This window comes from Hydractinia symbiolongicarpus, chromosome 9 (assembly GCF_029227915.1).
Source record: "Hydractinia symbiolongicarpus strain clone_291-10 chromosome 9, HSymV2.1, whole genome shotgun sequence".
NCBI lineage: Eukaryota > Metazoa > Cnidaria > Hydrozoa > Anthoathecata > Hydractiniidae > Hydractinia > Hydractinia symbiolongicarpus.
Window position 1 is genome coordinate 22,175,545 of NC_079883.1, and position 16,679 is coordinate 22,192,223.

Here is a 16,679-nt window from a genome sequence, read left to right on the forward strand (position 1 = left end):
ACATGATGCATATTTTGGAAGAAACAGGTGTAAATTTTGAAAATAAAAAACTTCCCATTTTCCTAAGCGTACATTAAGCCCTATTTAATGTAAACAAGGGTCTGGCAACAAAAAACTTTTTAAACACTTCTTAGTTGATTTTTTTGGCGAAGGGGAGGGGGTGAACAGTTGCGCGTAGAACATTTTTTTGTGATGAAAATGTATCATGTGACAAACAATGTTAACAAACACAGATTTTTACTTAGTACACAAGCCTTTGGCTTACACCCAAACCATTTTTGTTCATTTTTCAGCAAATAACTTTGGACATGTTAAGTCTGCAAAACATGATGGAAATTATTTTTCACCAACCCTTAACAGTATATTTTCCATGTTTTCTGGAAATTTATTTTTTTAAAGAGAAAACAAATTAAAGGGCAAGGGAGTCACACACAAAGTATTATTTATCTACACAGTTCTTGACAGCCAGAGAAACTGTATTTACTGCGATTCATTCAGAAACAGGGTCTTCGGTAGACACTTCATATTGTCGGACAATGAATTTGGTTTAATTCTGTATACTACAATACTCCTTGTCGAACAACTTCATCCATAACAAATAAGACATTTGGCATACCATAATCCTCACCAATAAATTTATTTCCTGGCTTATTTGATCCAAAAGAAAAAAAAGTATTGAAGAAGATTGTTTTATTTAATTCTTAAAAATATTAAAATGAATAATAAGTTAAAAATTAACAGAAATTCAAATCTTTCACTTTAAAACTTATTTGTTTTGCTACTACGTATCGCTTACAGGGCGCTATTATGACAAATACTGCAATTGCAAGATAATATGATTATATAGTGGTTTTCTAAATGCTTGGATATATAAGTCCTAAAAGTGTTGAAATAAACAAAGAACTTTAGCTAAATTTCATCATTTTCCTTACCTTTTCCTGTCCAAGGTCCTGTTCCTTTGCAAAGGGCTCACAAAAGACATGATCACACATATATTTTGTAGAATGACCTGACTTTGCAGAATATGCTTGTGGCCTGCTTTGCAATATGGAAGAGTGACCAGGCCACCATTAATTATATGTTCGAGTTCTCCAACCAATTCAATTAGGTTATAAAAAACTCACATTGATAAGTCGAAAAAACTCCTACAAAGAATCAAAGTGATGCTCAGTTACTTATGACAAACAGTTACTTATGACAAACATGCCCCTTTCAAAACACATAGATTTTCTGGCCGTGTTGAGGCATGGGTCACTGATGAATTAATAATAGCCATCAAAGAAAGAGACTTCTTGAAACGGAAAGCATCAAAAACAAAATCCATCATAGACTGGGAAGCTTTCAAACAAAAAAGGAACCAGGTAATAGGTCTCAAAAATCGACTCAAAAACGAGTACTATAATGACGTTTTGCAGGACTTTCAAAAACGGCCAAAACAACTTTGGAAAACCCTAAAAAAACTGGTTCCTGATAAGTCAGGCAATACTACCTCGATAAAACGAGTAGTCCAAAACGATGGTACAGAAACTTCTCACCCAAAAGAAATTTCCAACACATTCAATTCATTTTTTGTCAGTGTTGGTGCAAAACTAGCCTCTAAATTTTCTTCTGACACTACTAATGTTAATCCACCTGTTAGCAGACACGATTTTCGGTGGGCTCGTATTGAGACCAAAAGTGTCGAAAAAATAATTAGATCACTAAAACTTAATAAAGCTACAGGCTTGGACGGAATTGGTTCACGACTGCTAAAAGCAGGTTCGTCAGTTTTAAGTATTTATTTATCAAGTCTTTTCAACAAATCTTTATTTACTGGTTATGTACCTAAATGTTGGAAGACTAAAAGGGTCTCGCCTATTTTTAAAAGTGGCAATAAAACAGATCCTACTAATTATCGGCCTATCTCCATTTTGCCAATTCCTATGAAAATTTTTGAAAAGTTAGTGCATGAGCAAATGTCTCATTTTATTTCTGAGCACAACTTCCTGAATGACAGACAGTCCGGATTTCGAAAACTCTTTTCCACAGAAACTGCAGTAGTCGATGTCTCTGATTTTATTCTTACTGAGCTCGACCAACATAACTTTGTTTGTGCTGTGCTCATTGACCTTAAAAAAGCTTTTGACACTGTTGATCATAAAATTTTGTTAAAAAAACTATGGTGTTTTGGCATCAGAGATGCTGCCTTTGACTGGTTCTGTAAACAAAGATTCTAGCAAGTCATCTATAAGGACCAAGAACTCTGATGAAATTTCCCTCATCCCTACTTTTTTGACTTACGAATAAAACTTTGTCTTGTGATTAAAAAATAAATATTTTCCTTGATATATTGGCTATTTTAGCTTATAAAACTATACCAACAGTTGATTATCCACGCGATAGGATTAGCTATAGCTAGCTATTAGAAACACGTAGTAATCCACATAATTACAGCTGCAGTGTTTACAAATTACTCCGCCATTATGAAATGGGGCTGTTACTTCATTTTAACTTTTATAAGTTGTATGAAATGTGTCTATTTTCATGACCAGTATAAACAATAGCCCCGAATCTTCCGCAACTTTTTAGGCATATACGGGTTTCAAGGATACACGGCATTTAAATCAAAATATTTTTTAGGAAAAATATATCTTAACAATATTATTTATAATTTATTTATAATATTTTGTCAGTGGGTTTAACCAATGCTTTTATTAAATCTGTAATAGCAACTGCACTATGAATGAACGAAACAATTTTTCCTCCTCTGGTGTGCATATGTTGTAAATTCTGCCTCCGCAACATTCTGTATGCATTTCTTGTGAGGCTTTGTGATACAACTTGTGTTTCCAATAAAAACTGTTGTTTGTATTTATTGTTTGTATTTTTGGAAACCAAGAAGGTCATGAATGCGTATTAGGATATTTACCTTACAAAAAACCAACTTAAAATAGAATGTGTGTGAACGAACAAAAAACAGTCTGTTTAGTTCTTAACATAAGCGTTAAATGGAGATTTTGATGCGAAAAATAGTCCCGAAAGTATGATGCCGATAATTTTTTTAGATTTTTGGTTAACGTCATCGTTGTACGTCATTAAATCGTTTTTCAGAAGTCAAAATTTCTGCCGTGAAATGTTTCATACTCGACATCAATTGGCACATTTCACAACAAAACATGCCGAATGACATTGAGGGGCCAACATATAGTTTGGCAAAAGTAGGACACTAAATCCTGAAATTAGATAAAATAATTAACAAAATTTTTTTAAAATCTTTTTACAAGTTATTGAGAACTAGATAGTTTGCTAAGGTCTTAACGCATCATGCTCACATGAGCTAATCGTTAGCCCAAATAGAACCACACCTGAATAAGATTTTTAACTAAATTTAATTCAAGTCTTTTTCGTTTCTTCTGGTCATCGCTAATTCTCTTTGTCTGAAACATATTTAGCAGCAAAAAACAGTATGTTTATATTTTTTCATTCTTTCACAACATGCATCCAATTTAAAAATGAAGTTTTTTTATGATAAAACAGCGGGTAAATTGATATTTTAAAGATCGGAATCCGCAAATTCGATCCCAGGACTTGTTGTATCTTTTTGTATTATTCTAAGGCTAGCAAACATACCTGCAAATAAGCACATCACCGACAAGAGACAATAAGCCCTAGGAATATGCAAAATCCGTAAAAGTGTACGCAATACAACGCTGTGAAACGTTACCTGTTTTACGAATGTTTCTAGAAAATTTAGTTGATAAACTAAAGATTTGCCAGGTTATTGAGCTAGCAATGTTTTGGTAGGTAGGCTGATACAACATCATACACATGGCCATCACAATTAATTGAACAAGAAAAAGACTATTTTATTGTGTTTTGCAACTAGTCACCAGATTTCATAGCGTTTATCTCTTTATTGATCAAAGTGAAAGACTGTGGGAGACCTGCTTTAAAGCCTCACCACATAGGAAAAAAGTTGAACATGGCTACTAACTATTATGGCCTCGATATTCGATCTTGGCAGTAGCAAAATGATAGAAAATACAAATACATCAGGTATAGTCATATCGAGTTCTATATCGAGTTATAACGACATAATCAACAACAGAAAAAAAACATGAGTGTTGAGGTGAAGGTTGTTTTTATTTACACACACGGTCAAATTTGACCTAATTAGTCCTAACTCTACCAGCCACACAAGAAGCACCTAATCGCACAGTGAGTAAAATATTCGTTTAATAAATAATAATAACGATAACAAGTATTGTCATTATCTTTTTACAAATGATTATTTACAACTTCGTCCCCAGGGCATCAAAAGATACAAGATGCCCTGGGGACGAGGTTGGATTAATTAAATAATCACAGTGCTCATATTTTTATAAGCAACCAGTTCATGTGCAACAGTACTATAATCTGAAAGATTTCTAAGCAACATTGGTGTAAACAACATTGGATACAGGCAATACAATTTTGGCTTTGGTTGCATCTTCTGAAAAGGCATTACCAGGCTTACATTATTTTTAACAATATTCGTGTCATTCTTCTCTGGTTTTGAATTGAGTAGTTACTCAATAGACAAACTCGATTAAAGAGGTCGATACTAAAAATGATTCTTATTCCTAAGTTCCTTAGCAAAAGGTATAACAAAGTACTTAATTTCGTAAATATTTCTGTTCGTTAAGTGCCTCAATTCCTACCTGTAAGTTACGGTCAAACCCTTTATATAGCCGGGCTTCCTAAGAATAGCCTCGTTTTTAAAATAATTATTTTCTTTAAATCTAAATAAAATCCAACCAGAATATTATATTGGTGTAAAAACTTCATTTTTGTCATGATAATTTGATATTCTATCTGAATATTTGAAGAGCACAGAACCATTAAAAAATTTTGGATGACGGCATAATTATTATAATTAATAAAATTCGGAAAAGGTGTTTTGGGGCTTTGAGGGAAAACATAACATTATCTCCACAACTGTGTTGGGTGAACACTAATGATTTTTGGCTGCGATTTATATGATCTTAAAAAATTTTCCAACCCAAGTACTAGGTCGTTAAAGTTAAGTTGCTTATAAAAAGAAATGTACAAATTCAATCAGATCTTCTTGAATTTTTGATCACCTCCATTGCTACTTGAACTTTTATAAAATCTTCATCTTTTCCGGAAGCTTTGTCTGGGTGGTATTTTCGTGACAGTTGGTGATACGCTTGATTGATCTTATCATTTGAGTCTGTTGGTTTCACTCCAAGATAATTATAAGCCTCTTCAAGCGCTGCGGATTTAGGAATTCCGAATATCCATTGTGTCAAGCGATCTGAGATTGTTTCTCCAAGGTAATGCCCAAATATAGAACCAAATATTCCTCCTTTAGTAAAAAAAACATACTTAAGTAAGTGCGCAGTATTTTCTTTTGGATGTATTTTTGCAACCTTATCCTCAGGGTATTTTGCTTTGTTTATGGAATTCAATAGCGGCCACTTCGTGATAACGGTTAAGAGTCTGTAAGACCCTGGGGACGAGATTGATATTTTCCACATTAATTTCAAATGCAAAACTATACATGAGAAGTTTCCACGAGGATGCACATTATATTATAAATTGACCAACGCAATGTATTTATATTGGTTTGGCACCTTCTGCAAAGAAAATCATTAACTTACACTGGCAATGTACGGAATAGGCCTGTAGAAGTGTCATTGGCCAACTATAATCTTTTTTATTTTTTCATTAGTTTTGTCGAGTTTATTAACCAGGGAGATTTTAAGAAAATATACTTTTTAATCAAAAATGGAAAGAAGTGCTAGTGAGCTTGGTACTACTCTTTTATCACATGCTCGTCCGTTAACAAAGAGGTGTATCGGTTTAGTCTGTGTTGTTGTTTCCGTAAAAGAAAATTCATATTCTAGGTTGTTAGTTTCTTTCCCTTTACAAGGTTTTCTCCTAATGAGTTAAGCCAAAACGAAAGAAAATAAAAACAGGACGAAAAAACCCTCTACTTTACGCACAAAAAGTCTCATGAATTTATCCCGCCCGTCTCAGCAATAATTCAGTGATAGACCTTGCTATAATCTGATAAACAAGACATTTCCTGCAGATTTTCAGGATCAATATATTATAGAGATTTTATCAGAGTTAAAAACGCAGACCGAGCACAATTTTTTATACCACAAGGAAATCAGAATAGTCAAGGTAAAATAAAATTACACTGGATCGCAAACGAATTTTCTGCGGTCAGAATACTAAAGAATAGAATAAAGCAATTGATTTATCAGCACACCTACCTGCAAACACATAGGCTGGCCCGCCACCTACATAACCTACCAACGCGGCCGCTCCTAACCCACCACCAGCACCACCCGTTAAACCTGAAGCAGTATCTATAATATTCTTCACGCATCTCACACCGGTTATCTCCCCTTTCCACCAACGTCTGATGTTAATAACTGCGTCATAGGCCAAATAAACTGACGAAAGAGCAACCATAATCGGAGTCCCTCCATGCTTTGTCACCAACCCAGTTAATTCATCAGCTACCAACACTAAGTTTTTCGAATGTAAGCTCAAACAAACTTCTTTTATCATAGGTAGCAACTCTTTCTGGCCTTCCACGCCGATAATTTCCCAAATTTTTGCCAGTTCTGGAAAGGATTTGCTAATTTGTAATTTTGCAACTGAAAAATGATAATTTTGGCCATCATGGCTCGGTGAACCGTTTACGTCTAAAAGATTTTGATATATTTCGGACATAGTTTTACGAAATTGAGGATCTCGCTTTGCTTCCTTGGTATCAGCCGCTAAATTTGATGCATACATTTTAAAGGCATCTTCAGAAGACGTTGCCATGTTCAGGGTCTTCCATACAGGAGATTCGCCGCCTTTATATTCTTTCTCTTCCTGGTCAAGATACCATAACGTTCTTGAAAAATCTTCCGGGTTGTGCTTAAAAAATTTAAAGATAAGTTTTCGGATATCATCTTTCGAATTTTCTCCAGTCTAAAATTATAAAAAATACGATTTTATAGAACAAACTACATCAGACATATGTCTTTAAAAGGCCAAAACTTTAGAACATGCTAAGAACATCATTTAGGGCTTTATTAATACTAAAAACTACTGAATTATTTCTTCTAAATGAGCTTCTAAATGCTTGGGTAAGGAGGGGGGGGGTCAGGGTGATTTGTCCCCCCCTCTTTAATTTCTAAAGTTTTGTCTGTCTGTCTGTCTGTCTGTCTGTCTGTCTGTCTGTCTGTCTGTCTGTCTGTCTGTCTGTCTGTCTGTCTGTCTGTCTGTCTGTCTGTCTGTCTGTCTGTCTGTCTGTCTGTCTGTCTGTCTGTCTGTCTGTCTGTCTGTCTGTCTGTCTGTCTGTCTGTCTGTCTGTCTGTCTGTCTGTCTGTCTGTCTGTCTGTCTGTCTGTCTGTCTGTCTGTCTGTCTGTCTGTCTGTCTGTCTGTCTGTCTGTCTGTCTGTCTGTCTGTCTGTCTGTCTGTCTGTCTGTCTGTCTGTCTGTCTGTCTGTCTGTCTGTCTGTCTGTCTGTCTGTCTGTCTGTCTGTCTGTCTGTCTGTCTGTCTGTCTGTCTGTCTGTCTGTCTGTCTGTCTGTCTGTCTGTCTGTCTGTCTGTCTGTCTGTCTGTCTGTCTGTCTGTCTGTCTGTCTGTCTGTCTGTCTGTCTGTCTGTCTGTCTGTCTGTCTGTCTGTCTGTCTGTCTGTCTGTCTGTCTGTCTGTCTGTCTGTCTGTCTGTCTGTCACCCAAAATGGTAGCTTAGCTGGGCAGTGGCAAGAAGCACGCAATGCGGTATAAAAAGGACGGACGAACCCGTGGATGTTCCGCGGGCTAACGACTAGTTTAAATAATTAATCAAATTAATCAAAAAATTGATTGCCATGACAACACTTCGGCATATGGGAAATTAAAGCTAAATAAAAACTAGGAAAAAGAACAAAATATCAAGGTGTAACTATAAAGACATATAAAGTTATGGGAAAAAGTTAAATATGCGGAATCAGCCCCCGTTCCCCAGCACGAACAGGGTTAAACTTTAAAAAAGAATTACAAAAGAGGAGAAATATTAAGAACAGAGAACATTTGAAAGGCCCACAATAAGCGTACCGGTGACGAGAGACAGAAAACTCTGGAAATGAGATTCTTTGCTGCTACCAAATTAATAAAAAAAGCAAAACGGCCTGGGAACGAGGTTGAAAAAATGTCATCACATAAAATTACCAATAAAATGTCTGAAGGAGGTTTATTATTGCTAGATTTAAAAAATCCATTGCAAAAACTTACCGAATCTCCACATGTTATGATGAAGAAGGTCAATATTAACGTTATGAAAAAATAATACATCCTGCAACGTTGCAAACAAGATCCAACTAAAACAGAAACTTTATTTTTCGTATTTATGCTTGTCATATGGAAATTCCCTGTGATCGGAAGCAATAACAAAAAAGGAAAATTACAAGTTTTATAAAGCGACGGTGTCTGGTGGACTTCAATACTTATTTTAGGCTTTATTTTGCTTCTAAGTTGCGTGCGCTCATTATCCGAAGTTTATATATTTTTTTGTATTCGGTTCAGCGCAGTAGTTAGCACTTCTTCCTCAGATGATAGGCTTAAAATGTATCCTGTGCACACGTCACTCCCATATCCACTATGATCAACAACCAATCACATTTTCATTGTAACTTCCATTCTGTTTCAGAAGGGCTAAAACATGGTGAATTTTATACTTTTCTTCTTATGCAACTTTTTTGAATTTTTTTTTGACATGACAGGCTTTTTTACGCAGTTGGATTCAATTATTGTGTCTTAATAATTTATCATCATTGATTTCTACACATCTTTTTTGGAAAAACTAGATTTTTTTTGGGGGGGAGGTACATAAATTGGTCACGTTGAAATTCACTCTGAGCATCTTTTTTTACTTCAACATGTGTTTAAAACCACCTTGACAGCATTATTACTATAGCAACAAAAAGGGTTTTTCTTAACATACACACTATTTTATTTTTCAAGCAATCTTTTGGATTATTAGCGAGGGCTTAGCCAAGAGACCCAGCCCAATTTTTTTACTACCGGGAAATCGGAATAGCAGGTGGGAAAAATTACGCTGGGTCGTAAACGAATTTTGCTTTTTGATTGTCTACTTCTATTGTTATTTGCTCACATGATCATTATCAAAATCCTTTCTTCTTTAAAATTTTGAGCTAGAATGGTCTCACTCACCCGAACAAACGTGATCAATTCCCACATTATTTAGGAGGTTAAGATGTGGCTACGCTGGCTTAATGCTCATTCTTCTTTGATTTTAAATCGAGGATTGCTCTGAAAATTATTTTGTGATAATTGGTGAATTTGAATTTATGGTTTTGCTCTGGCATATTCTTTTGCGTCTAAGCTTTCGCATGAGAGAAACTCAATTTAATATTCTTGAAGGAAGCTTAGTTGACTAGGCTAGCTTGTGCTCTCTATCGCAATCAAAACAGAGAGGTTTTAATAAATAGTCTTTCTTTGTTCTTACAACTTGTCTATTTTGTGCTCAGGGTAGTTTTTCATCAAAGTCGAAATTTGAAACTGGAATTTAAAGTCTTATCGCTTGCCCATAATTTCACATTAAAACTATTTGCGAAGTATCTTGAATGCTTTTATGACAATAAAAGGGGTATTTCCTAACTTCCACTAAACTCTGCTAACATTATTTTTAAAAAATCGTTAGACATGGTTGGAAGCACAAAAGTCTAAACTGCGGGCGTCTGACGCGCGAATTAAAACAAAACAAATTCAGTACACACGCGAATAGTTTTCAGTTGATTAAACCAAAAATTATTGACTTCGTTCCCAATCCCCGGATAAAATAATGCTTTTTGTAAATGACAACTTTTCGACTATTTCCAAAGTTGCTAAACATTGCTAAAATTCAGCGTTGGCAGACTTTGCTTTTGCAAATGTGTAGGGCAGCTAAAATATGCTACTAGCAATTTCTCTGGTTGATGTTCGCGGTATGGCACAATCCGTGCAATGGGCTCCCAAGGTCCGTTAACAATGGGGAATATTTTGCACTACAAGTTTTACCTATCAACATTTGCACCCTGACATCCAGCGGATAAAGCAACCTCGCCCCTAGCCACTTTGACATCATGCAAAACATTTAGGGGACGAGGATGAGATGAATTATTTGTCTTTGTCTTGTCTTGTCCTAAGAAAAGCGGTAGAAATGCGAAATATAGAAATTAAATGTAGAGAAATGTAATATGCCAGAGTCATACCGTCACAATTATTATTGATGTAGAAGAGATGTTGCCTGGCACAGGTTGGTCATGGGACACACAAAAACTCCCCCAACACACTGGAAATTTTGGAAAGATAATGAAGTCTTGATAGATAATTCACCACTTTCCTCAAAACACTCAGTGCTACCATACAACTATAAATCGCAACACGACCTAACAGTATCATTTATATTCCCCAGATAATAAACAAAAATAAATATGAAATAATATACATTTCTATTACAAAATAAAAAACAAATACTGCCCGAGAAGAATCTTTTCGCGAACGTAAACAGTCGCTAAATTCGTTGCGTTTTTGGCGAAAAGAAAAACGTTTGAAAGAGAAAATCTGTTCTGCCAATGACACAGTTGAATATAGACAAGATATTTTTTGTCATCCTACTTAGGCCTTCAACAAAAATCAGTAACAAGAAAAACCTTGCTAAATAAGTCAGACTTTTTAAAAGACAAAATGTCTTATTAGAAGAGGAAAATCTTCGTATATGGAGTTAAAAATTGCCAAAGCCAGTGGTTAGTAGAAACACATCAACACAGTATATCAAAAATAAATGTTAAGAATTTTCGATCACTTTAAGACAACCGAAAAAAATATCTATTGGTCAGAAGTCTATAGTAATATAGCCAACTGATTCTAAATAAGGAAGAATTGAATAACTCGACGGAGTCTCTTCTGATGAATATAATGTTTGTAACACTGCATCGGTAGAAAAATGTTGGCGTGTCTACCATTTCGACTAACACTGAAGTCGCATCATTTCAAAGAACTTTAAAAAAGACATCGCAACAGACAATTTGCTAACAACCGCATCCATTTTTGCTTTCTTCATGGGCTTCATCTACCTCTTGTAGTTTGTGACCTCTCTCAACTCCATTTGTTAAGCCGGGAGGAAGAGTTGCTTTATCGACGCATTTCTCCATTTGATCCATTACCTAAGTATAAAGGATTAAGAAAACAACCAATTTACAATCTGCTTATTATTTTTTTATTGCTAATTTTCTCGGAGTATTAAATTTTGCGCACGGATAAATTCGTCAAAATATGCACCCGCAAAATTTTCTTTATGATACCATTCGCGGAAATTTATATCTGCCAAAAAATGGAAAAATGTCGATAATTCGTGAAATTTAATCTCAGCGTCAAATAAGAATTAATCACACGAATAAAAAAGACCACACTATCGTAAAAGCATGACAAAGCTAATAAAAAGAGCACTTGTATGAATGTTTTATAAAAAAGACGCTTTTTTTCAAATATATTTTTACATTACTCGCGAAAATTAATGCTCGTAAATTTTTGCAAACAACTAACCGCGAAAATTAACACCCGCATAACCTTTTCTGCTAAGAGTAAATTATCTACGGGTTAAAATTATACCATCTAGGTTTGGCAAAACAACTCAAGGTAAATTTTTTTACTTGTTCCAGTAATGCATCGACGGCTTCGTTGACATTCTCACCAGTCTTGGCGCTAGTTTCAAAATATTTTATTCCTAGTGTTTCAGCAAGTTGTCTAGCAGAGCTTTCATCCACTTGACGCTCATTCAGATCACACTTGTTGCCAATCAAAACTAAAATATAAATTTTTCAAGTTCTCAAAATGTTCTAAAAAATACTCGCATGGCAAAACAAGATCACTTGACACCAAGAGCGCCTGTGGATTAGCTACCATGTCACAAAAATTATATATTAAGAATCGCTTTAAAAAACTTTTGCCAATTGGTCATTCATGCTATAAATCCGAAAAGTTAATTCACGCAAAAAGGTTCACATTACCTATTCGCAGAAGTCAACTCTGTGCAGATTATTTTTCAGTACAAAATAAAAAATGGAGAAAATTGATGATAAATTGACAATATCAGTAGACGATAAAGGATATGTATTCTTAAATTTTGATGGACAATAACATGCAGAACAGAAATTTTTAAAAAGTACAAATAAAAAATACTAAAAATAATTAAAAATCTAAAATTACTAATTTGTTGTACATAAGTAAAAAAGGAAAATATGGGTAAATCTTATGATTTACCTTTTAAAAATGTCAAATATACGACCCCACCCTCCTTACCGAAATTTTCGTATCGTAGCACTAATACAATATGACAAATATTGTATTAGTGCTGGACAAGCATACAAACAAGACTTTTTAATTATAGTACTGAAGAATACAGGAGTTTCTAGACAGCTATAATGTTTTGCAACAGAAGGTGGATAATTTTCTTTCACGCAATACAGTTGACAAGTTTTGTTGTACTTACCAAATGGAGTCTTACCTATAGTAGGATCTTCGCAGTACGCATGCGTTTGTAACTGTGACAACCAACTGCGAACGTTCACGAAAGATTCCTCGTGGGTTAGGTCAAACATCAATAAAAAGCCCATAGCGTCACGAAAAAATGCTGTTGTTAAGCTGCGAAATCTAAATTGTTAGGTAACTTAAATTAATGGAACAAAATACCTGATTTATACCAAACAAGTCGAAGGTTATGGTAATCCACAACAACACACCCACCGCTACCCGTAGCTACCATCTTGGTCCACAGACGGAAAGTTGGGTATTAATTTTATAGCAAGTTTAAGTTTTGATATTATTTCACCAATATTATATACATCATTAAATTAAGAACAAAAATTTTGTACCTCTCTTGTCCAGCTGTATCCCACAATTGCAGATGGACACGTTGGCCACGATTTTGTTTGCTGCCATCGGGATTTTTAGCATGATAAACCTAAAAATAAAGCATCGTACAGGTGAGTGGAATTAACAAATTTGATAAGGATCATAAAATGGAAGAAGTGAAAGTCGAAATGTCTGAGTAAAGATGTTAAAAACTACCCATATACACCACCAAACTATACTATGGAATCGTTATGAATTGCAAGCAACAAAAGAATGTTAATAAAACCACAGCTACTAGCAAATTAATTTTCAGAAAATAAAAAGAGAGTAAAAACAAGTTACTAGCTGATGCTAGTCTGTTATGACTTGCAAATGCATGGTACATCTTAAATTAAAAAAAACAGGACATAATCAGTAAAGCTTTTTGCATATATTGCAAAAAACTTGCCAATACAAATTGTGACCGCAAAAAAACAGGAATATGTATACCTTGCTGTTTAATAAGTTCTGTTTATTACACCCGACAACTTTATAAAAAATGCTAGCTTAATGGCTGCAAAACAATTACATTGTTAGTGTGTACATATTTCAGGAAATTAAAACGAAAATCTCACAACAGCAAGAGCAATTTTATTTTATTGACTGTATATAATTGTAAGAGTGTATATAATTGTTTCAATTGTAAGAGTAAGAGAATTATAAGAGAATTCAAGAGTATATACGAATTACAAAAATCTGTACAAGTAAATTTATGCTAGAACCAGCTATTTTTTTCTTTCACAAACAAGAACAAGTTTAAATCTCATTATAACTCTTTCTTCCAATGTAAGATAGATGTAAAACAACAAATTGTGGAAGCTTTATTGACAATAAAATGCTAAAATATATATAGATTAAAATGCACCTAAAAAAATGAGGAACTAACTTGAGTCATTTTGTGACATGTCAATTAAAAGCATATAGAAACTTCTCAAAAACGAAGGATCCTTATATTAAAAATGTCAATAAAACGAGAATCAAATTTTGTAACAAAAATAACATTAAGTTATGAAAATAATCGATCCTATAAATATTTTTTAAAATAAAAAACACATCATAGACTATAAGTTATTTGTTGTTAGACTGTCTAGATTTTGACAACTAACAATACAAGATTTTAAACATTCTTTTTTACTTAATGCATAAGCAAAAGGAAATTTAAGATGATGCTGGATATGCAAAATACACAATCAGCCTTAGAGTTTGCATACATTATGCAGCAACAAATTAAAAACCTAAACATTGGTCTCGTTTTTAGCTTTAAAAGAACGTCAACAACAACAACAACAAAACAAAGTACAGTGCTGTTAAGTGTCATTGTGTATAAGGCAAAAGAAAAAAAGGATTTACTAAGGCTGAGCAAAAATTAATTAAATATGATTGTAAACGTTACGCTTATCCAAAAAAAATACACTTCTGTGAGATAACAAAATGGATTGCCCATTGTCAAAAAGTAAATTTTTCAATGCAAAGTTTTTATTATTATTATTATTATTACTAAGGAACTTGGTGAATTTGAGATAAGTGACAACTTTTTTAGTCTAGAAAGTTAACATTTTGGTTAATACTTTTACTTTATTGTCGAAGCAGAATAAAGAAATCATGTTACCATGGAGTTGCAAAGGAGTATATGAGATACTTTTATTCATGGAAATGTTTAACCTTTTTATAAAGATAAATACAAAATGTGATAAGTATAAATTCTTAAAGGAGAATACACCTGCAACAAAAATATAAACAAAAGTTCAAAATAACAAAAATGTTTTTGAAAATCTTTTCAAAAATGTCTTTAACATGTGGCAGTTCATGTTTTAATACTCAAAATTTATCTTTGGCTCACCTTAAAACATATATAATATGATCTTTGTATCATTAAAAAATATATATATACATATAGTGTTTTTCATACCAGCAATCTGGGTGGTAAAAATCCATCCAAAATCATCAGATACGTAGATATAAAGAAAATTTTGTTGACTAAATATTTACTCATAATTTAGTATCATAATTTTAATATAACTCACTATTATGCTGAGAATACACAAAATTTCACATTTTGAATTTTTTTTATGGCCTACGCGACATCCTAAGCTTGTTTCATGTTGATTCACCAATAAAAATAAAAATACTTAATCACTTGATTTTGGTTGACAACATGGTGCATTCCTTTTGTTTCAATGGCTGAGGTAGCATGCAAATTTCTCTTTTTTAGTGCTTATGTTTTCCATCAATCAGAATTGTGTGAAACTGGTTGGCGTACACAAAACTGCAGTATATTTGCTCCATAAAAAATAAATTTTGTTCACAATGAGGGTGGTCCTTTTTGTGCCAAGCTGTTTGTATTACAGGAATAATTCAGGCTAGTTTGGGAAATTTAGTTCAAGGTGTGATGTCTTGCTGTTAATAAACTGTTTTGAATACTTATGTCACTAGGAAAGGCATGTTTAGCCCATGCAGTTCTTTTTGATAGACAAAGTGATGTTGACATAAACACGTTGTCGTTATTGTGTTTTGGTGACATATTTTGAGGGTTTTTTTAAAATATTGAACTCGCCTGAAAACACCGTAATTTTTTGCCAACATCTAATATAGGTTTTGTTATTTTGTATTCTCCTAATTGGGTGATTGAAATAAATATTTTTAATGGCCATCATTAAAGTTATGTCTTGTGCGCGTCCAATTCCTTGCAAAAAATAATTTGGCTTGGTTGGCTGTACTTTTTCCTTGATTTTCTGATCAGCAACAGTAAATTGTTTCCAAGACCATAAAACAAATTATTACCATGCACTTCTTTCTTTTGCCGTAACTTTATAACCTAAATAGCTTAATTTAGAAGACAGCAAGAAATCAGGGTGAGATTAGGGAGAGATCCTGTACTGTCTAGCCAATCACTCTAATATTTCAATGGAAATAGCAGTTATACATGCCAATTTTTCAAGTATATAAATTAAATTACCACTCTTTTTTCTCGAAAATCAATGCCGACTGTAGATATAAATTCTTCTATAAACTTTCCATCAGTATATCGGTATAAGAATGTCGTTTTTCCGACTCCAGAGTCTCCCAAAGCTAGAAGTTTAATTAGATAATCGTAGTCTGCTAACTGGGGTTTCTCTTCCATTATTATTATCAAGTATGTTAAACCATTTTCCACTTTGTTTATACCTCATGAGGTGATCTATTGACCATCACCAACTTTCATGACGGAACTTTTTCAACAACAGATGTTACCGCCTCGATTTCAAATAGAACGCGTAGCCTCGTTTTAATTCAAGTTGTAAAACTACACGGGGACGTGAACCACGACCGTTGTTAGATTTAGGACATTCTGCCCAACTGTGATGATCGTGCCGTTTTAGTTCGCAATGAAAGAGCATAAAATTTAGTATTATTTCGTTTAAAAAAAAAGAAAAAAAACATCGTGTGTTGTAAATATTTTGGAGTCGTGAGTTGTGGTGGTTTGCCGTTTGTGATGCAGAGAGAAAACCTCGTTCCGACTTGTTAGATTTTCTCATATTTGGGTTTTTTGTTTAAATATGAGCAGTCCTCCTACATGCACTGGGGACGAGGTTGTAATAGATGTTTTTAATTTTGAATATATTTTTTTAGATAATAAAATAAATAGAATAAATCAAGCATAAATTAGTCTCGGCCCAGCCCAAAACTATTAGGCTTTTTATATTTGGGACAGCCTTGTTGATCAGATATTTAAAATGTTGACATTGCTTCAACTCAAGTGTCGATACAAACATGCA

At 33.9% G+C, this 16,679-nt stretch overlaps 2 protein-coding genes across 3 annotated transcripts; both read right to left on the minus strand.

The window, feature by feature from the left end:
• Positions 1 to 4,103: 4,103 nt before the first annotated feature.
• On the minus strand, positions 4,104 to 8,424 carry LOC130656675 (uncharacterized). The gene is made up of 3 exons (XM_057459575.1): positions 8,266 to 8,424; positions 6,264 to 6,975; positions 4,104 to 5,347 (listed from the first exon to the last, which is right to left on the minus strand). Exons 1-3 carry the CDS (start codon positions 8,389 to 8,391, stop codon positions 5,073 to 5,075), a joined length of 1,113 nt encoding a protein of 370 aa, XP_057315558.1. The 5' UTR covers positions 8,392 to 8,424; the 3' UTR covers positions 4,104 to 5,072.
• Positions 8,425 to 10,422: 1,998 nt separating this feature from the next.
• On the minus strand, positions 10,423 to 16,158 carry LOC130656676 (ras-related protein Rab-27A-like). 2 transcript variants are annotated; one of them, XM_057459576.1, is made up of 5 exons: positions 15,881 to 16,158; positions 12,906 to 12,994; positions 12,524 to 12,684; positions 11,685 to 11,836; positions 10,423 to 11,198 (listed from the first exon to the last, which is right to left on the minus strand). In XM_057459576.1, exons 1-5 carry the CDS (start codon positions 16,043 to 16,045, stop codon positions 11,064 to 11,066), a joined length of 702 nt encoding a protein of 233 aa, XP_057315559.1. In that variant the 5' UTR covers positions 16,046 to 16,158; the 3' UTR covers positions 10,423 to 11,063. The 2 variants fall into 2 exon arrangements, with proteins under 2 accessions (XP_057315559.1, XP_057315560.1); XM_057459577.1 differs by having other exon boundaries at positions 12,539 to 12,684; positions 15,881 to 16,157.
• Positions 16,159 to 16,679: the final 521 nt, after the last annotated feature.

What these genes read in the sequence shown, in the direction of transcription:
- LOC130656676 (XM_057459576.1), bottom strand. Translation starts at nt 16,045, where the DNA reads ATGGAAGAGAAACCCCAGTTAGCAGACTACGATTATCTAATTAAACTT. An exon ending in GATACAGCTGGACAAGAGAG is followed by an intron (nt 12,685 to 12,905) that starts GTACAAAATTTT and finishes CTAACAATTTAG; the next exon opens with ATTTCGCAGCTTAACAACAG. An exon ending in TCGATGCATTACTGGAACAA is followed by an intron (nt 11,199 to 11,684) that starts GTAAAAAAATTT and finishes CTTTATACTTAG; the next exon opens with GTAATGGATCAAATGGAGAA.
- LOC130656675 (XM_057459575.1), bottom strand. Translation starts at nt 8,391, where the DNA reads ATGACAAGCATAAATACGAAAAATAAAGTTTCTGTTTTAGTTGGATCT. An exon ending in TCATAACATGTGGAGATTCG is followed by an intron (nt 6,976 to 8,265) that starts GTAAGTTTTTGC and finishes TTATAATTTTAG; the next exon opens with ACTGGAGAAAATTCGAAAGA. An exon ending in GCCAGCCTATGTGTTTGCAG is followed by an intron (nt 5,348 to 6,263) that starts GTAGGTGTGCTG and finishes TTTTTACTAAAG; the next exon opens with GAGGAATATTTGGTTCTATA.